This window comes from Scophthalmus maximus, chromosome 9 (genome assembly GCF_022379125.1).
Source record: "Scophthalmus maximus strain ysfricsl-2021 chromosome 9, ASM2237912v1, whole genome shotgun sequence".
NCBI lineage: Eukaryota > Metazoa > Chordata > Actinopteri > Pleuronectiformes > Scophthalmidae > Scophthalmus > Scophthalmus maximus.
In genome coordinates this window covers 6,763,032-6,784,843 of record NC_061523.1, presented here as the reverse complement: position 1 = coordinate 6,784,843, position 21,812 = coordinate 6,763,032, and the positions used below count along the sequence as shown (strand labels likewise).

The window sequence follows — 21,812 nt, the reverse complement described above, 5'->3', positions numbered from 1 at the left end:
CGGTATGGAGGGCTGATTACCGAATTATCACCCTCCCACCACCACGACACTGTGCGTGGAGATATGCTCGGTGCACTCTCACAGATGGCTTCATGTCCAGTCTTAATAAGTCAGTGGGAAACTTTGAATGGAGGAAAAGTGCATCATATGTCATCCATCTGCCAGAGCAGGCAGAGCCTGCAGACAGATGGTCTCAGCCCAGGCTGCACGGAGCTGGAAGACGAGATAAAGGTTACATGTACGAGATTTTTAAACACTAGTATTGAAGCCAACAACTATTTTTGACTGTATGTAATGTAGATAATATAGATGAGCGGGAAGTGTGTTGCGATCCGAGCTCCTCTATTTTTTGGATTTCATCGGCCTCACCCTCCCTGTGTTTATAAAGCGAGATGGCTCCAGTGTTGACTGGCTGGAATTTGTGTCCCTTTTTCTGCACTGTAACATATTTTAGAGACACTAACTCCATAAACAGGCCCGTTACCTGCCCACCACAGTGCTGTTTAAACCAGAAACACCTTGTTCCACGGGCTACACACAGCGCAGCACCGTTGTGCCATCGATGCCAGACGTCATATCGCTGAGTGTGCTGTGCTCGGGGCCGTGAGAGGGAGCAAAACCCCAAAATGAGTTTTTAAAAGACACATTTTAGCGCCAACCCGTGGATGAGACGCAATGGATCCATTTATGTACAGAGTAACTTTATTTATTACAACAAAGCATTGGTTTTGTTCCGAGATGCTAATGCAACATCTATTGGTGGTGATATTTATATAACCTGTGAAGGTGACATATTATTCTCATATTCAGGTTAATACTTTTATTTTGTGTTACATCTTGAAAAGGTTCACATTCTCTAATGTTCATAAAAGGCATCAGTGTTCTCATACTACCCATTCCTGCAGGTCCTCTTTTCAACCTCTGTCTAAAACGCCTGGATTTATTTTAGCCCCTCCCTCCTGATAAACTCCAGTCTGCTCTGATTGGCCAGCTGGCACAGTCTGTTGTGATTGGTGAACCGCTTTCAAAATGTGTAGGAAATATCTCGCCCCTTCACCAGAGAAGTGGAGATTTTTTGCTCCCCCCGTTTGTGGGCTGGCAGGCTCCACATATATTCACAAAAATTAAAGAGGATGATTTTTGTATATGTGACCTTTAATGGCAGTGAATGGCCAGTATTATATGTGGGCAGTAATTTTTTTTGTATGGCTGAAAAGATAAATATCTTCAACCAACAAAAAGCAGACAATTAAATTTAAAATCATACAACAGAGGAAATAATGTATTTAATCATTAAAAAATGCAAGATTGAAACTTTTTATCAAAATTATGTTTAAAAATGGTCTGTTCTTTTCCCCTTTCTTTCATGTCAAGTTGTTGCAGAGCTTTGCAACACACACAAAGAAACTACCCCCCCTCACCGGCTCAGTTAGAAGATACAAAAATCAGAAACAGGGTGATTTTATCAAGTTGGACACATACGTCAAACAGAAGCACAGACACACTGAGAGGATCAATACACAGACAATAAAGAGGTGAATTGTATAATCACGATAAACTTTATAAAATATGACAAGAATGCGACCGGGCAAATCCCCAAATTCGAGACATTTAATAGAATCAAATTCCACCAGTTTCTGTTTTCCCTGCAATCAGACATTTTTTCAAAATTAAGGAACAAAGAAAAACAAATCAAAAACAACAAAAAACAAACAATGAATTGATAAGAGCAATTGTTATTACAGCAGGTTAATAATAGACAGAATCTTATGTATCAAAAATGTTATTTTAGCCCTCCATGATGGAAATTCAGTGTAATCTGAAGGATCATGTAACAATGCGAGTGTGAAACTGACAAAAAACGCTACAATTATTCTGATCCATTTCACGGCCTGTTGGGTATCTGGATACAGAGGAATGACTTCGCGCAGAAAGTGAAGTCCCATCAGGTGCGTGAGAAGCAGCTCTGAGGCTTCTTCCTGCACCGGTGCAGAAACATTTTACAGGAGGATGAGGACGCACAGGAGGATTTAGAAAACATAAACCAATTTAAAAAAAAAGAAGAAAAAAAAATCATTCCAGTGTCTTTGAACCAGACGCCACTTCCTGTTCAACTGTTTTCAAGTTTCAAAGTGACGATCGATAAAAGTTTTTGGCCAAATAAAACTCTCGACTGGCTCAACCCACAGCCATTTCATCAGTGTTTTATATTCTCTGATGCTTTAGCATTCCTTCGTTTAGAAGCAACAGAACGGAATCGATGAAAGGCCGAAGAAAACAAACAAACCCAAAATCCATCAAAAGAAAACCCACAAAACTAATCACAGTGCTGCCCCTAAGAAAAGATAACCACTGTAACGATATTATAAACTATAAGAGTTATCACTATATGATATTATTATGATGTCCAAGGGCCCAGTTACATCCTGGATTCTCTTCTGGTTTCCTGGAAAATGTCAAACTACGCCTGGCTACTGAGACACTGTGATGGATGTGTGGGTCGTTAGCAGGCATACTGAACACTGACGGAACAATCCTTCGCGATTGATGCAAATTATTCTCGGCTTCATAAACTGGTTCCATCAGCTTTTGTTTGAAAGTCGGTGTGAGATTTCCTATTTCCTAACAGACTTGACCACAATATGCTGCCAAGGAATAACACGGCGTTGGGGGCCCGGACACACTCAAAGATACACGCGTCCTGCTTCTGATGCAAACCAGCGAACACGCCGCGATCCATATGCAGTGTATGTCTGTCAGTGACCCTGTTCTTTCAAATGTAAATCCTCTTGTTTGTCTGACTTTCCAATGTTGTTCGGGACATTTATATTCCCCTTTTCAGTGGGTATAGTCGGCGCTGCGGTCCCCTGTCCCCGTCAAGGTGACTCGCAGCAACAAACTGCGGCGGTAGTAAAATAAAGAGTGGAGCTCGTCTTGAGGAGGGGGAAAAAAAAAATCTCTTCAATAACACACCGAACATCAGCGCTGCTGTTTTTTCCCCCTCCTTCCTCGGCTTTGCCGTCTACGGCGGCTTGAGGGAATGTCAGTGATCTTAGCCTCGGGCGAGATGCCATTTCAGGGCCGACAGCTCTTCAAGGTGAGTGACAAGTTTTTTTCTGGGGTGGGAACTTACGATTCCCTTGATCGCCTGCAGGTCAAAAGTTTCACGCTGTGGCTTTAACGCCGTACCGTATCGTTCAACTTTGTTTTTCTGGACAAATCTCAAAGGGTAATGATGTGAGAAGTGCAAGGTGATAACCAGCAGGGAGCTTTGACGTGGTCACTGACATCACAGACGCCGGTAAACCCGAAAGGAGAACAGCTACAGTGGGCGTCGTTGCTCTGCGGTCCTGCATGTGGGAGGCGGGAACATCGTCATGACACGAAACACACGCACGATGAACATGATGATGTTGCAGATGCAGCAGCAGCAGCAGCAGCGAGTTAGTGACATTGAAAAGCTCAATGAGACCAAACATTTCAAAATGGCGTCCGAGCTGTCAGTGAGACACTGTAATAATACAGTGAGCTCCATAAGTACTTGGACGGCAGCACACTGTTTGCTGCGCTGGCTCCATACGCTTATTGCTTTGGACGATGGCCAGATCCCCAACTTTCACTTGATACAGTATTCTCCGTGATATTGAAGGAGCAGATTGAGAAGAAGTTGGAGAAGTTGAAATCTGCAGTGCAGTGCCAGACTCTGGAAGTTATATGACTTGCACATTTAAAAGTGTAATGCATATATAGTGGGACTCGGCTGGATAAGGAGAGCAAATAATAAAAAAAAGGAAAATTGTGTGCCTTTAACGGAATCTGAAGGTCATCCAACTAGAATAATTTTATCTGTTCTTTTGTTTTCAATGTTTATCTCCTACTGAACAATGCAGGAAATAAATAATAAAAAACGGATAAAAACAGAACTCAACACATCAGCTTGAAGTAGATGAACGATGACTGTTTATAATGCTGAGCTCAGTATTCGGGAATTTCAAAAAGCCTCAGAAGGATTAAGTAGAAAATATAACAAGGGGGAAAAATATACATGAGATATATTTATGGAAAGGAACTGAGGTGTGGAGGCCAATTTCATCAAGTGTGTCCTACTTGCTGCCTGAGACGGATTGTGTGCCTGACTTGACTACAGCTAAATCCTCAATGAGACACACGGAAATTAAAACAAGGCTGAACGTCAAAAAAAGAGAAGAGTGTCGGGTGTTCTTAATGGGCCTCGACATCGTATGACGTAGAAAAATGTTTTAAAATGGACATTGGAGCTGACATCCCCATCACACTTGTGTTGGTTTTTAAGAGCAACAACATAAACTTTTGGTCAATAGGCCTTCTTCACAGCACACGTGTTGACCTGTCACACAAGGAAAATCACAGGCGTTGACATTGACAACAGACCTGTTGTATTCAAGTGTCCCAGTACCGACATGTGCAATACCAGGCCCCTGAAACTGAGGCAGTTTCATTGAAGTCAGCCATTTTTAGTTTGGTTATTAAAGGTGACATATTATGCTAATATTCAGGTTCATACTTTTAATTTGGGTTACCAGTTGAAAAGGTCTACATGCTCTAATGTTCATAAAAGGCATCAGTGTTCTCATACTGCCCATTCCTGCAGCTCCTCTTTTCACCCTCTGTCTTAAGCGCCTGGATTGCTTTTAGCCACGCCTCTCGATAAACCCCACTCTGCTCTGATTGGCCAGCTGGCCCAGTCTGTTGTGATTGGTCAACCGCTTTCAAACTGTGTAGGAAATATCTCGCCCCTTCACCAGAGAAGTGGAGATTCTCAGATTGCAGGTGGGGTTACCTCAAAAGAGTCCAACTGTGACATCACAGTGGGAGAGAAATCGGAACCAGTTGTTCAGAGCCAGGCTGTAGGGTTTAGCAAGCTCACAAAAAACGCTACAGGGTGGTCTTTGTTCACAGTTTGTGAGCTGGCAGGCTCCACAGATACACACATTTATGTGCACAAACACCTTTAAAACTTACCATGTGTCATTGGGTTTGGTGATCTACAAAACAACTGTCGTCAAAAGAGTTCAGCTCCGTGCACATCACGTTCTTACTGTTAAACATAAACACATTGTGACATTCAACCCATGGAGCCAAAATCAACTCTGCATTGCTGCCTATGAAGCTCTGTGGCTCACTGTACACCGGTCCCTGAGGTAACCATATGTATATATAAAAAAAGTTATTTTTTCAAAAAGCTTATTTACACCATTCCACCTTTATTCAACCGCAAACATTTTCACCTTGGAAAGAATTAAATATTAAATATGTTGCTCAAAAATACATCGTAAGTGCTTCTCAAAGTACTTTTGCCAGAGGACGGACTCTTACGGAAGCATCTCTTCAGGTCAGTACACTACAGAGGGAGGAGAAGCATGCTGGAGTGCGCATCGTTCCTTAGGGGCATTTTCTTAAACACACAATCGAGAGACTGCGTCCGACCCTTTGGAATGGAAGAGCTGCGTGTTCGGCTGCACTAAGACGTACCGACGCTGCGGCTTTGCTCCATCGTGTTGAAGAAGAGACAGACTCCCGCGGTCAGCAGCAGGTGCATGGACTCGTACAGCAGTTTGGGCGAGAAGACGCTCCATATGAAGAGGTGGTAGCGCAGGACGGTGACCAGCACAATGTAGGCTGCAGCAGGCACAGACCTCAGCAGGGCCAAACAGTAGCAACCGTGGCTGACTGCAACCGGGCTCCTGCAGAGAAGAAAAAGATTCATCACAGAGGAGGAGGACACAGCAGGGGGGGGGGGCGGGCTCTGCGCTGTGAACAAAAGGAAACTGTGGAGCAACACAGGAAAGTTTTTTTCACGTGAGAAAAGGTCATCCTGAGCCGATTTATGTTAATCTAAATAATACGCGATGGTGTCGAGTCGGTAAAGCTGCAGATTGTTTCTGATGATTCTCAGGGAAGCGACACGTTTTTTTACATTTTAGATATTTTACCTTATGCGTGTACCCGGCAGAAGAGTCTGATCCAATTATCTCCTCACATAAATACGGATTGCTGGCAAACTCCGATAAAGTGGTAAGTGACTTCAAAACCCCGCATGATGGGAGGAGGGACGCAGCGAGGAGATTAGGAGATGATGATGTAAAACCAAACACACACGGCTGCTCAGAAAGTTGTGTGTGTATATGTGTGTGTGTGTGTGTGTGTGTGTGTCTGTGTGTATACACTTAGGGGGGAGGAAATGCAAGCCTTTTTTCCCGAGACAAGAGAAGACACGCTGATGAAGTAGGAGATGCTGGCAGCAGTCCAGTTTGGAGGTGGAAATTCAACCACAGGGCCAGTTAACGCACATCATCAATACCATCAGTAATACACTTTTAGGGTGGAGGGGGCTATAGAGAAGGGTAAAAGTGTTTTTCTAGCTGACCTCAGTCAGAAAGGATGAAAAGAACATTCGATTAAACGATATTACTACTTTGATATCATTTTATCATTATACTAAATGATATAACTTGCAAAGCTACATCTGCGTGCCAAGAGTCGACGATGCTCTTCCAAAAAATAAAAAGCTTTTTTTTTTATCAGCTCAAGTCTAGATTTGATGATCTTAGACAAACACGAGAACCTTCCACCCACCTGAGTTGGTGATGTAAAGCAACGTAGGTGATCATTGCTGCACCAACTCTTCTTTTATTATGAATGTCTGTGGTTGCTAAGTGGAGAATTGCACATCACTACTTCTGATGCAGAGAATAGATGCTATGATGTGTTTACATTCACATAACCTCTGGGTGTAGCTCTTATGTGGCTAACCGAACCTACCAACAAAGCTAATATTTGACTTGTTTGCTGATCTACGACCTGTTCCGACTGACAACTCAGATCACAAAATGTTGTGCCAACAGCTAGTTAGTATAATCAAGACTAAACTGCATGAATACTATTAACTCTGAAACACATACTGTACTGCATATTTCTCACTGTATACACTCAAGTGCTGATAAGTGTTTTGTTGTAGTTCTGTTTCATATTAGGTCTGATCAATGAAAAATCTTTTTTTAAATTTAAATTCCTGTTTACAAAATTGATTGCTTCAAACTGGACAGAGCCACTGATGTTCCCCAGCAACTAACTAACCAATTTTGGCAATCACAAGTCCAGTGTTAAACTATAATGGTGCAACATGACTAGCTAGTAAATCACGTGTTTGAAACATGTTAGCAGTCACTGAGAAGTTAAGAAGACGAACATGCGAACTTAGTGTTGGATTTACAAACAGCTGGTGCAACACAATCCAGATGATCAGACATGTCATTTTTTTTATGTTTCCCAATATAACGCAGCTACATTACAATAGAACTTAATTTGAAGCAAAAACAATCGCGAACACACTTCAAACTGTCCATTCATTATATCCACTCAGTCCCTCTGTGACAAAGCTCTAGTCATGCATGAATACAGTGAGAACTGTGGGTCAGGGTCCAACCAGCACCTTTCAACAGACAGTTTTGATATTGATAATAACTTTTTTTCTGTCAAAAAAATAACTACAGGTAATATTAAGTTCAAAAAGGGTCTTGTCTGGTTTGGTTGTGTTGCCTTGATGCACTATTTATAAATCCGTGACTAGTAAAGTCAGCAACAAACAAACAAACGAACAAAAAACCCTGAATCTCATCAATCTCAATTTACATAAATGCTAAGCTCTTCCCCTAATGGCTCCTTCCACAGAGCTGCTGTTCTTAACACAGCTCGAGTTTATTTCCGTGTCCCACCTCAAAGAGCTACTAAAACATTCATGTGCAACCCTCTCAGGTGGGTTCAACAGTCAAGTCTGTAAAATCCTGCCAGCGACTTCGCTCTCCGCGGAGGAGACGTGCCATGTCTTTGACGCCTTCTCTAATTCGCAGTTATGAATTATAAATGAATGAGGTGACAAAGAAGCTTAGCTCTACTTTAGCTCGACGCCATTCATCCGGAGTGTGTGGTTAGGAAAGTAAAAATTCAAATAAAAAAACAGCCAAGCTGTAGAAAATAGAAGAAGAAGAAGAAGAACAAGAGGAATAAAGGGCTCAAAGAAAAACGGTTGTTTTGGTCGTTATGAATCCATTTTCTTTTGTCACAAATGAAGGTACAAAATAGGAAGCAGCACAAAAGATCCACAGTCAGTCACCACCTCCACCTGAGCTTTTTCACTGATCTCAACAACTGTGACGCGGAGTCAATGCAGCTTCCTGGAAATCAAGGATATGTTGTTAATCGAATGACCAGAGTATGTGACTTTAATGTTAATAGTAAAGTCGCGTCTCCAGCCTCGTGGTGTCACAGTGATTATGTGGACTAAAACAAGGAAAACATTCCCTTCAAATCACAGTATCGCTCTAAGTGGAGTCTGACGGTGTCTAGGGAAACCCGGTGAACAGCTATTGATCAAAGCCCATTTCCAGCATTTGCCTTGCGGTGGAGCTGCTGACGGTGCAGAGTGAATCCTAAATGAGCCCCTGTCGTCTCCGCGTGAGACTATTTTAGACTTTCATCGGTCAGTGTCTGTGCGTTCATATGTACAGGTGGGGGTTCTGCGGAAAAGCACGGCGCTACGATTTATGTCAGCAGTGACAGATGGCCGTGTGTCCGGCACCGTGATGCAGTGTGGAATGTTTACAAGCTGGATTTAATGTGATGCTGGAAAGGTGGCCGCGATGTCATTGGGTTGTAGGAGGTGAGAGCACGGTGAACGCTGCGAGCCGGCCGGGCACCGACATCACCTCGCATCAGTGGCTGTTTGTGGGCGGATCAATCGCGCTGTCACTCTGAAAGCGATTTACCGCCTGCCCGCATTGTTGTCGCTGCACCTCAGGCTCACGTGTGAAATTGATCAGGGCATGTGCCGCGTCTGAAGTCAGCCTTTCAGAAGTTACTGTACAGCCGAGGCAGCAACTTGAACTTGAACATATCTCAGGTTTCATTTTCGTCACCAGTCACCGTAGAGTGATTCTTCTGCTTCTAGTAGGAAGTGAACGCTGCGCCACAGCCTTTGGCGAGCTCGTTGCGGTGTTGCCACAATCTCAGAGTTCTTTGCTTTTTCAATCGGTAACTCATTTACTCTTACTCGTGGGTTGAAGGACAGATGATGGAGGCCATTATAATCAACCCGGAGCGATGCTTGCTGAGCACATTTGGTATTTCTGAGTAACATTTTTTTGTGTTGTTTCATGGATTTATCTAGTAGGTTTCTGCAGTATCTTGGTCACAAACCCCGTTGAATCGTCTCGCGGACCTTTTAAAGTCCGCATCACACTGCTGCGCGAGCCAGCCAGGAGCTGCTCTAGACCAAAACGTTGGACAGATAAATGGATAAACTTTGTCATCCCCAGGCTCTGCCCCTGGCAATGCAAAAACTTTAAAGATGAGTGGAACTTTTTAATCACCGACTGTCTGGACGACTGAAATGTTAAACACATAATATTCAGGGACTGAAAACTATTTAGAATATAAATCATGCATGGATATTTACAACCCTCTGAAGTCATTTTTCGATGGGGCCTTTGTGCTAACAACACTTTGCAGTGACTATATATCACAAGGCTGCAGCCTTAGATACTGTATATCCATAAATGTCTCTAACTGGCATTTAAACATCAGTGGCAGGTTAAACACACTCCTTTCACACTAACACCACCGACCTCATCACTCAGCACTGTGCTGGGGCCTCACGCTGAGGGGAAGCTCAAGTTATTGGCTGCACGCGCTCACATACAGCAGCCGAGCCACTGGCCTCCCTCCAGTTACGCACTTACGCAGGTTAAGCCGTTTACACGCATCTCGGTTGCCCTGCGAGCAAATATACCCATTGCCGCGAGTAAACCAATTAAGAGAATATTTTTTGTGCACCTGTGCTGTCACGGATAATTCAGAATGAAGTATAAAAAAATAAAAAAATACATGTAACCAACGCTGTGAAGTCACTCAACAGTGATGCTGTGTTGATGTGCTGCCACGGACCAAAGTAAAAGAGAGGAGAATGTTTAAATTTAATTTTTTTGGTCTAAATATGTATGATTCGAATATACATTGGATGCTATTTATAGCTATTAATTATATCCATGCAACTATTTCAACTTCTTCGTTCATTGTCTAACTCTGCCTACTGGTTATTGGAAGTATTGTAGTAAAGATCTGTAAAACACCACTCTCTTTTTTGTTTTTTAAAAATCAAATAATGAAGTGACCTACCGGTGTCTCTCTGAGCTGAGGTAGCAGACCAGGTGACACGCCCAGAGCAGGGGCCCCGCATAAGTGTTGAGGGCCGTTAGGAAGACGGCAGGTGCTTCCACGTAACTTTCCAGTCCAATGAATCCGACTGAAATGTCCACGGTGGCGATGTTGTTGGAATTGCCCTGCAGGAGCACAAAAATAAAATAAAATCTTATTTTAGCAGGAATAACTTATCCTGTATACTGAGGAAAAGGGTACACAAAGGTCTGTGGGTGAAGCCCAGCATTTCACAGCTCTTAAGTCGGCTCCTTTGCTTTATCATCATGACTCCGAGCTTCTGGCGACTTCCCAGCAGCCCCAGTTGTTTATGTTTTCCAGTCAATGGCCAGAGCAGTGCGCACACACTTTCTGTCTGGAATTGGAACTCAGAGAGAACCACCCAGGTCACTGGGTTTGTGTGCGCATGTTTATGGGCCGTATGTCGTTGTTGTTTTAAAAAAATACCCAGCGCATTTCTGTCTCATTTAACAATTTCCAGAAATTCTGAAACAAAGTCAAATATGCCTGTAAAGTAAGTAAATTGAAAATATGAAACTTTTCTAGCCTCGTTCAATCTTTCTTCTTGCTCCTTCAAAGACAAAACGAGTTTCATCTCAAGAAAGTTTGATCACTGCAATGCAATCAGGATTTAGAGCCACAATATCAGGCAATATCAGGGTTCTGTAACTGTAAGACATATTCACACGGAAAAACATTAAAACATTGGTTTGAATGTAATAACATTGACAAATGTGCTAAATATGAGGAAATATCGCATAACATATTTTACATAGCTGTTCAACCTATATGGGACTTTTTAAATCGAGTTACACAAAAATATATAAAATGTTCCGCTCGTGTACTTATTTCTTCAGAGCTTTGGTCAGTGCAGGTCCAGTGTATGAGCAATATTTAATAGCACATCCATAATAATAGAAGGACTTTATCTATTTTAGTTTAGTTTCAAAGTTCAAAGAATACAAAAATAATTTGTGTCGAAATTTGAGCTGCTCAAGAGTTTAGTCTGATTTCGGGGTGGCACATTCTAATCTACGTTCAAATCGGCTCATTAGCATTTCACTTAGTAGGTGTTTTACCTGACAAATTCAATTTCTTTCTGCACAACAAGTGATAATTACCTCAAAAATTCATTCTGACTGCGTGGTTGTTGCATTTACGTTCTACCCAATGCATGCACACACACAAGGGGAAAAAACCCACCTCTGGGAATCAGCAGAGATCAAGGAAAGCTCTCTTGTTAAATTTGAAATACAGTGATGATCCATGAGTGCCAACACAATACGTGACCGCTTATTTCCCTTCTGTGCACACATCTCTGATCGCAGAGGAAGAGAGCATTAATAGCTGCCTCGCTTTTACAGACAGGGACTATCAGTGAGCAGGCTGGAGGGAGACGTGGTGTTTCTTCAACTTGCCTGTCTCGCCGAAGTCACCACCAACAAATATATCATGACTCGTGACAAAAACAGGAGAGCGCCACATGTTTTATGTATGAATTTCAGACAGAATTGATCACAGAGCGAGGCTGGTCGATTAGAGCTCTTTGCTGAAGTGCACGGCATGCAACAACAAAGCGTGGACAACTGATGACTGCAGACAGGCCGCTGTTTTTGGGGTAAGTCTGAATATTGATGTCTGCAATTTAATGCCATGAAATCGGAATCGTTTTTCTGTGCATCAGAGTGCATTACAAAACAGAAACATCTGGTGGAACCTGTACGTTTAGTCACTTGAATCAAATAAGAGTCCACCTTTCTGTTCTGAGCTCTAAAAAACATCCTTGTGTGATGATTCAAAATTTTCAACAGAATGTTGTTAAAGTGCATCTGAACTATAACTGTCGAGCGATGCATCGCCACTCATGTGGGAGCATTCACACAAACTGTCTCACTCCTGAAGAGTAAACACCTTCTTGCCGCTTCACCCACCATCAGGTTCTGGGATGGAGAGACATCCAGGGCTGCAAAGTGGGACTTGTCCATCACTCAGCAGGCAGCAATAACCTCTGTTAGGAAATGAATGACCTCTTTTTGTGACAATGTGATGTCTCTGCAGATGAGGTAGCCTCAAATATATCCCACAAAGCTCTGTATTGTGGGATATAGGGTAAAGTGTTTGGCTGCCCAAAAAAGAAGGACACCTCTGAATACAGCAGCTTCTGCCAATATTTACTAGACTCCACAGTAATATCATATTAACCCGATCAATCTTCAGCCCGGAGGTGCCGGATCAGCTGGAACTGCACTCCCTGATTGGATTTCCATTGGACCTGATTTTGATTGTTCCGCAAAAACACTGTTTTTTTTTTGTTTCAGAGCAGCAAATTTAAATCACACACACAATGTCACGGCTCCATTATGGTTGCAGCTTCGTTGAGAACATTATTACTCAAAGGTCTGTAGTTACATCATGCCTGGGCGGCGGGACTAAACAATTGTCTGGTGCTGGTCTATTCCCGAGCCCATCGTAGTATTAATGACCCATAGGGGATGAGAGTTGTTAAATTGTTCGGGATGTGGAAGCTCAGTGTTGATAACTGTGCACCGACGCTAACCAAATATCCGTCTAGTGCGGAGGTAAAATCAAGCGGCGGTTATCATGAACCTGCCTTTGAGGAACGTTCATGGCTCATAACACATCCTCAGGAAACACCTCGTCTTGTTGGCCTTCATGCCGGTGCTGAGTGATGTAACTTATACACACTTATACACCTTGTTGTTCTGTGAACTTAAGAGTGTTGGTAAATCTGGTTGTACGACACACGGCTTCACGCCTCCGTCCTTGTGGTGTCTGCACCATTGGCTGCGGCAGTTTTTTGAAACAATTGGAAATTGTTAATTTCTAATAGCTGGGACAGTTTTACTGATCCTAACAAGCATATATTTTTTTCTTACCGTCAACAAATTCCTATGAACACAGAGCAAACATAACAAAAACATCCAGAAATCAGTTGTAAAATACCCCAGCATCCGACTATACAAGAACAAGCTGGTCTCGTATTACTTTAAGAAGCAAAAAGGCCCTGCCCATTTTACTCATGGAAGCTGTACGACTACGGCCCAAACTTTTGGCCACTGAGCAGCTCAGCTCGAGGCGCTGAGGGTTAAATGCCCTTCTCAACCAAACAACACTTCACACCTGGTAACGCCTGAAAGTGGCAAATGTCATCTGCAAAGTCTTAGCTGAGTATTTAGTCGATAAAAGTCGTTTCATAACTTTTCATAACACCTCCCTCTTCTCTACATATTCACAGACTTGGCTGTTAATGTGATATACTACCGACAACATTATTTCTTCTTTACCTGAAAGTAAAAGAAGGCCTGACCAAACCAGTAGTGCATGATGGTGGTCTGGGCTGCGTCGTAGTGGAGCTTCTTCCAGATGAACTGGGCCATGAGCGACTGAATCAGCAGAGAGCAGCAGAGCACGGGCAGGTTGTGAGCGCGGAACAACAACGTAACCAGCAAGACCAAGCCGCTGTAGATCTCCCAGAGTCCCCTGCTCTTCAGCTTGGCGTCTGCGGTGACGATTTGGGATCGCAGCAGGTCCTTGGTGCCCGTGAAGAGGATGCCCAACACAAAGACATAAACAAAGCGTGCCTCCACCGTTCCCCTAAAAGAGAGAGAATCCAGACTGTGTCACTTTCACACTTGCAGTAAACCAGTTATTGATTTCCTCCCATAAAACTCCTTGTTCAATTTTCAAGCAATTTGGTACATGACTCTGTGATGCTGATTCTGGCATCGTGCTGCACTTGTCCATTCATTAACCAGTGAAATATCTTTTGGAAAATGATTTACTATGGGATTTATATCCTTAATGATGAAATAAAAAATATAAAATTCTTATCAAACGAAGTTGGCAACAAAAATCAGAGTACTTAACAGAACTAAAACAAGCATCCTCATTATCTGTGTATACAGTAATTCATTTTACATGGCTGTCTCTTGTTAGACAGGATCCTATATATTTCTGTAACTCATAACCTGTCTCTCATTCAGTATGCAGTGTGTCAATGTAACATTAATAATTAAAGGCGTGAGACTGGAAGACAGAATGAATCGCCTGAGGAAAAGTCATTCTCAGACCCATCACTGTCTGCTGCGGCTGTTTCTGCACCATTACAATTTGAGAAACACCAGATTAACATATTTAGCTAACTGTAAGGTTGTGTGATATCGGCTCTGATCTATTCTTCGATTGAGAGAATTGCAGATTGTAAACAGTTAAGGATAACAAGTATAACAACAGTGGCAGACTACAGATTACTCTTTCAAAGTTACAGTGGGAATTTACAGCAGCTGCCCTCCAATTTTAAATATTGTCAGAGGTTGAATTATGGTCTGTGGCTATTGAAGACCTTAACGTCACTGATGTAATTTAGTCATAGTAAGGAGGCTCAAATCACTGTAAGTTACCTTTTTGCTCCTTCAAGTCAGACTCCTTTTCAAAAATACATTTGTAGGAACATAAACATACATAATAATACAACAAGCAGATGGATGGATGAAAGAAATCATGTTTTCTGTAACATATTAATTGGGATCACACTTTACATTGTACTGAATATTTTTGGCTAAAAGTGTACAGTGGATGATTAAATAAAAGCATGAAGCTGGACAGGACAGAGAGGGTACCACAGTATGGAGTGAATGAATAAACTCCTATTTGCGAGGCTATTGGGTTTACCTAAGTAAAGCAGTCTAACACTGCAAGGTTTTAATATTTAGTCCACACTCATTCATATAAATGAGGTGGACAAAAGGTTAGAAAAACCCCTCTCAGTAAAATCCAACAATCTGAGAGCGCTCTTCATCGTATTCCCCGAGGTGTACGAGTCTGGGGCTAAAGTCTGATGCTTCTACAAGGTTAAAATAGTTTCACCGAGGCTCTTCTCCTTCTAAAAAAGCTTTCTCCACAAAAAACCTTTTCTAACTAGCCATAATTTATATGCTCAAAAAGTCCCAAATTGAAACTTTAAAGGAAAAGTGCTTTCAATTACGAAGGCAAATCACATTTTTTTCAGGCATTCGTCATGTGCTCTTAATCCCGAAACTTTAATGAAAACTTGTTTTTTTTTCCTCCCTCAAAATCTGCTATTTAATTAATTTACATATATTAATATTTGTCCAACCAAGGAGAAAGTAAAGAGTAAATTAGCCTTCATGAAACAAAATCAGACAACAAATGGGTGGTAAGAGCTGAGGCAATGATAAATGGTTTTATTCCACTTCATAATGGATCGGGGGGAGAAGTAAAGGGCATTAAGAGCTAATGAGGTTTAGTGAGCTGCTGGATTTTCATGGAGTTACAGCCTGAGGGAAACTGAGGCTTTTTGTTTTTTCAACTTTTTTTTGTTTTTTCAAAAAACAAACAACACGTAACTATCAATGTACAAACATACATAAGGCGTATTCAATTGAATAAATTAACAATTAAAATTGTTTATCTATTCAAGATATAGTTAATAAAAGGCCCACATAATATTTTAAACAGCTCGTTTTCTCTCAACGAAATAGCTGATTCTTTTCTAAGGATGCAAATATTCCTAAACATGCAGATTATACTAGGGTTAGACTGAGTTAGACTCAGAGTTAGACTATCGGTGCCGATATTCACCGTTGGTGACTTTTAAACCAATTTGCCGATTAAGATAATTTCATCATAAAATGTGCTACTTTTGCTCTGATGCAGCCGCTGTCACTTCTCTCTGGACTTTAGCAATGTCCCGTCAATGTTTGTTTGTTTGTTTGTTCAGCCTCAAAATAATTCTGCTGACGGCTCCCTGCACTTTTTGTGTTACGGTCATGTTGAAAGGTTCTGTGAATTAAACATATGCTTGTTTTGTGTTAAGAGTTTGTGTTATGCAAAATTTTTTACACCTTGTGACACTTTTTTTGCTGCAGATAAATATCGGCTTCAAATATCGGTTATCGGCCTCTTAGATTAGTTACAAGCGATAATATAATCGGCCCTGAAAAAGCCATATCGACCCCTAACCAATACTTGGTCTATTTAAATTTTTTCATTATAGTGCTATCGTCCATTTTGCCACGACAAGCGTAGATCTACGAAGAGTTTGTCTTTCTTTCCGAAACAGAAAATGTTCCCTTGGATGTCCACAGAAAGTGAGCCTTTTATTATTGTCTTCAATAATCCACGGATAACCCCAAGTATCGAATGCTTTTCATGTGCCACAACCTAGACGATATTCAGAATTATATCCAACATTCATCAAGTTTCTGGTAATATTTCAAACTGAGCCCTGTTCAAACGCTATTCGCTCTGAAGTAAGACATTAGACACGTGCTTCACTTCAGTCAAAAACATATCACAGCGTAAAAGGAAGTTGCTTTGGCAGCAGGATGCAGTCGACGCTGCATGAGCACTACAAGATTATAGGCGACCCTGAAGGAGTTGAGCAAGTATTGTACATGTATTATTAATCATTGTGTTTTATGGAAACCTGTTTCAACGGAGGGAAGGAGCAGAGTAATATGCTCCATACAGCACTACTCTTTATTATTCACAACTCCCCTAACAATATGGCGGGGATTGTATTCATCATTATTTTATGCAAAGGAAAAGTGGAGAATCCTGGCCTGGATTTGATTCCGAGAGAGAACAGTGATGGATTTCGAGCCCCCGGGCTTACTAAACTTGTTTGCATGGTTGGGAAAAAAAATCGAGGGAATTACAAACTAATCTCCCCGTTTCCTACGTGTTCGTGTTGAACAACCAGCACTGTGTCCTGCTTTTTTATGTGACTGTTATCTTATAACTAGGATTTCCACGGAGGAAGCAGGATGAAGAAAAACAAAACAACGACATAGGAGATTTCCGTGGCTTCCCTTCTGAAACCTGCGTGTTTAACTGAAAGACTGCAGGACTAATCCACACCAGTCTGAAACAACAAAAACACCGTCCCAACACTGAAGAACGCAAAAGTCTGAATACTGAAAGGCATCTTGTTTTCTTTGACATCTCCAAAGCAGAACGCACAAGCTCTACAGGAGGCCTTGTGTAAGCAATAAAGGCTGTTTGCTGTTTATGTCATGTCCCCATTAGCAGCCCCCCCCCGAAAGTGGCTGCAGCTATTTGAGTCTCCTTCTGATTATAGCAGATCACACTCTGTCTAAAGCTGAATGTGTAAATGAAACAGCTTTGCACCAATCAGATGCTTAAAAATGTTCAGCCCCTGCTTCAATTCAGCTCTCAAAGCAGCAACTGGAACAGCACTCCCGCAACACCCGCATGTTGCTGCCGCTTCGTCCCCCTCCCTCAAATTGAAGCATGGTGGCTTGTAAAAGACGTGACAGACAGAATAACAATGGCAAATGCTGGGTTAAATAATGCTGCAGGTTTATTAGTTTGAAGTGTCTTGAAACTCAAGTCTAGAGGGAGTTTTTAGTTAGCAGGTGGAGTTGTGAAGCCATAAGCGCTGGATGTCAATCAAACGCCTCAGACATATTAGTGTCATATTGTAAAAGGGGGGTTTCTCTCTATTAATCCTTTGGCAGTTTGTAGTTCAGACCAGAAAGACTGAGCTGTGTGACCTCAGTCTTTTCCCAGAACAATAACAACGAACAGGTTGTTGTGATAATGGCGTTCGGCTGCGTCTCCCAGAGGAGCACATTCATCATTAAGAACAATGTTGAGAGCAGTTTTTTGGCCTCATTTGCAGCGATTACTTGGATTCCAGAACTAATTTGAGGTAAAAGTCACGTTTTCGGTGTCAAGACCAGATTAATAAGACAAGGCAGGCCATTAAACATTCATTAAGGCAGATACAGTAATACAGTAACCTGAATGGATTCATTAATCAAAGTTTCTTTGGTCAGGTGAGTCTACATAGGAAAAGGACTAACACTTAAAAAGAGTCCAAAACTCATTCCAACCCACCTCTCTCTGGTATTGTTTCCATAATAAATACAGCATCAAAACTTGAAAGTATTAAACTCTTTATAACCACAGGATGGTTTTCAAACATTCTGCTATCACTGTTGCCTTTTAAAGACACAAATAGTTGAAATTATTGAAGGAAACTTCAGAAACTACATTTTCAGGTTTAAACTCTTAGAGAAAAATCCTCCACATTACACGACGAAGGCGGCATGACCAGTCCGATCCATCCTACTCGCTGCATTGTGCAATGCTAAGAGTAGCAACACTGGACAGAAAATAGTTGCTTGTCAAGCTGTGGTACAGAGATGCAGCCTGGATCTAACGTTACCTTGGAAACAGGGAGCGCTGGTGTTCCAGCAAGTGAATCAGAAAAAGGAAAGACTTTGTCCAATCCCCTCAACACGTTTGGTTTATCCCATTCATCAATCACCTTGCGTCAGGGTAACACTTAGAGTGAGTCAACCAAAACAGGTAATTCACTGGCAGAGGAGGGCTGAGGATGAGGAGGGTCAACCCCACACCCTGCTCTTTCTGCAGGATAAAGCTGGGGTTGTCGAAGTGGCAACAACTGGAGGGCGGCTGAGACAAAGTGGCAGACTTTTTACTCAATGGTTATAGACTAAACATCTAATTACACAACAGAGCACTGGATCGATACCTGCCTTGCTGGCAGCTTTATGTTCGATTAAAATGAAAAGTACTTTATTTCTCTTTTCTGAAACAGCAGCTGATTTAAAAAGATACAAAACAACACAGACAAAAGCAGTTTTCATGCCCTGAAGTCAGGGGAGGATAATAGTTTGCTAATTGTTACCACTGATATATTGTAGCAACACAGAAATGCCTTTGAAACAACATTGTAAAATGCTTCACCTCTCGGTAATAAAACGGGAAACTGAAATGTGTGCGCGCGCGCGCATGTGTGTGGCAGGGGTTCACAGGTGTTTTGGGACGAGTTTGAATACATTTCCATTTTTAAGCGGGATCGGTATGCATGAATATTTTTGAATCGGGAACCTGCACAACAGCCCCTTCGTAGATAAAGCGTTGCATGATAAAATGGGTCATGTTTTGTGCAGGTATGAAGCACATGCGCACACACAAGCACGCACTCAAATGAGAACGCAAACAGAAATACTTCTTTGTGGCTTTATGTTTGGAAAAAATGTTTGTGCCTTAAAGACAAACAAACTGTGGCTATGATGTCGAAAGGCTCAGACAGGTTTGGCCCTCAGCTGGTTGCTTTGATGTGGAGCTACTTCCTATTGGAGCCATTGGTCAGAACATTTGATTTGCTTTATCCTTTATGTTACCATGATTGTATCTTTATATATACAGTATATACACACATGCTGTAAGTGCTAAGCTACTATTAAGGATTTTCTCGATATCCAGCTAATAAAAACAACTCAAAGAAAATGCTCTCCCTGTCAGTTGACAGCTCGTCTATTTTTAGGTTCACTTCTGATGCCACGAGTAAGGGTGGACGTGTGTGTGTGTGTGTGTGTGTGTGTGTGTGTGTGTGTGTGTGTGTGTGTGGGAGAGACAAACTGTATCCGCAGTGACATCAATGCAAGTAACTCTTTGAACCGCTTAAAGTGAGAAGCGTTGCCTGCTCTCAAACCCATTAGCCATTTTCAAAGATGCAACAGCGCAATTAGGCAGTTGGCACAAAGGGAAGGCGAGGAGGGGACAGAGGAGTGATAAAAACACCGACGGAGTAACACGGGGAATAGCAGACTTTGAAAAGGGTCATTATACAAAGTCATTCCCTTTTTTTTAAATTCACGTAATAGTTTGAAGGGAAATGCACAGCAGCCAGAGAGTGGCGAGGTGCAACATTTTTTGCTTTGATATTGTTTCTGAAATAGTCAGAAATTCCACTACAGGGATGTTCAAGAATACCAAATCTTAAAAAAAATAATATAATAAATAACTTAAAACCCATGGGAAATATACCACAGTTTTTTGATTCCAACAACTCAGCAGTTGCAAGCTAAACTTAAATCAAAGCACTGTTTTAGTACAAGTGAACAAATAGCTTTCTTACCCTGCAAATCGAAAATTCAGCGTCCAACATGGACTGTGTTCTTGTCACGGGGCCTAAAGTTGGTCTTCGCTATACCATATAAAAAGCTTTGCCCAAGGAGCCACAGTGTGGACTAAATCTAAAATATATCCCCGAGACGAGCGAGGCACCTTAATGATCAACTTGTTGAGGTCTGACGGGAAAAAAACTCTGAAGGACTGGGTCAACCGTCAACCTTGTCAATCATACAGTTCATCATAAGGAGCCCGGGTCCCTGCATGGCTTCAGTTCAGGTGTCTTTGTATGAGTAACGGTGAGAGGTTGAGCTTTTAATTAGGTGAGCAAGTAGGAGAGGCTCCCAAGGAGAACAGGAGAGGTTAAGGAAGGCCAGATACTGGTGGTGGATGAAGGCGAGTCGGGAAAACTAGACAGGAGAACTTTTGCAGCCCTGCACACTCATTATTTTCTGACGGGGGTTAGTAGCAGATAACTCTGTGCCAAACTGCAACCTGCTGAGTGAAAAATTACCACACTTACACTGTCGATTTCCTGTCTTCGGACTATGCTGACAACAGGTATGACGTATACATTGTCCTGAAGAATCAGCTATATACAGTGCAACGACGCATAAATCTCCGAGAGTACTAAATCTATTCATATTTCATGTAAATTTTCTTCTGTTTCTGTCCTCTGAAATGTCTGACATTGACTACAGGGACTAGTATTTGAGCATATTCTGTTACTATAGAGGTGTTTCACTTCTCCTGGAGGAGGAGATTTCTGTGCAATTTGAAATTCAAACGACTCCTGTGCAAGCTAGATTTGGTACGTCACAAACACAGAAAACCAATCATTGTCGAATATGCAAATGTCAGGCAAAGAACCCAGAAACTTCCAGTGCAGCAGAGGCAGCGCGTCCACAACAGGACGGCAGGTGTGTCAGCAGGCAGTGAGCGTTAGCATTAGAAGTTCGTGAAAGTTTTATGGCTGAATCTCACTTAATAACTTAAACTATATTGTGTAGTGGCCATGTGTAAATAACGATCAAATACATTGCATTCTCTTAAACAGAGCCGATCATTTCCTAGAATAAAAAACTGAACTCATGTCACCCGTGTCAGTGAAGCCTTCACCCACCTTCGCTGTACGACTGCAGCAGTCTCCTGCCATTTTTCAATGTCAAGTGACATGGTGACATTTCTGCGGCGCCGGGAAAAGTCGGACAACTTTCTAACCAACGTGCATCGCGTTAAGTCAGCGCTGTGCAGAGCCACATGAAGTTGAACGCGGCCATTGAGACGTGCACGCTTTCAGGCAATTTAGAATCTATAATTAACCGAAGCTGCATATTTTTGGACTGTGGGAGGAAGCCGAAGTGCCCGGAGAAAACCCACACAGACACATGGAAAACATGCAAACTCCACACAGCCGTCTGGCTCAAACCCAGAGCCTCCTGGCTGTGAGGCGACAGCGCTGACCACTGCACTTTTGTTGTGTTTATGGTAAATACAGTATGCTTACTAGCATGCTAGTATCATTTTGACCAAATGGAACTCAACAATTATTCCAATATTCTGCATGGTGATATATTACTTCTTCTCCTTCCCTGTTCAATCTGTGCTCT

General features: G+C 42.0%; 1 protein-coding gene across 3 annotated transcripts in view; it reads right to left on the bottom strand.

Moving 5' to 3' along the window:
• Window positions 1-21,812, bottom strand: part of pigg (phosphatidylinositol glycan anchor biosynthesis class G) — a 57,760-nt gene that overhangs the window by 1,381 nt on the left and 34,567 nt on the right. For 2 of the 3 annotated variants that reach the window (XM_035649986.2, XM_047334457.1), the window contains 3 exons: window positions 13,557-13,866; window positions 10,213-10,376; window positions 1,537-5,723 (listed from right to left, as the gene is read on the bottom strand). In XM_035649986.2, the coding sequence (XP_035505879.1) occupies window positions 5,501-5,723; window positions 10,213-10,376; window positions 13,557-13,866 (697 nt within the window). In that variant the 3' untranslated portion in view covers window positions 1,537-5,500. Of the gene's footprint in view, window positions 1-1,536; window positions 5,724-10,212; window positions 10,377-13,556; window positions 13,867-21,812 lie in introns of those variants that run through there. The other variant, XM_035649987.2, reaches the window with a different exon arrangement.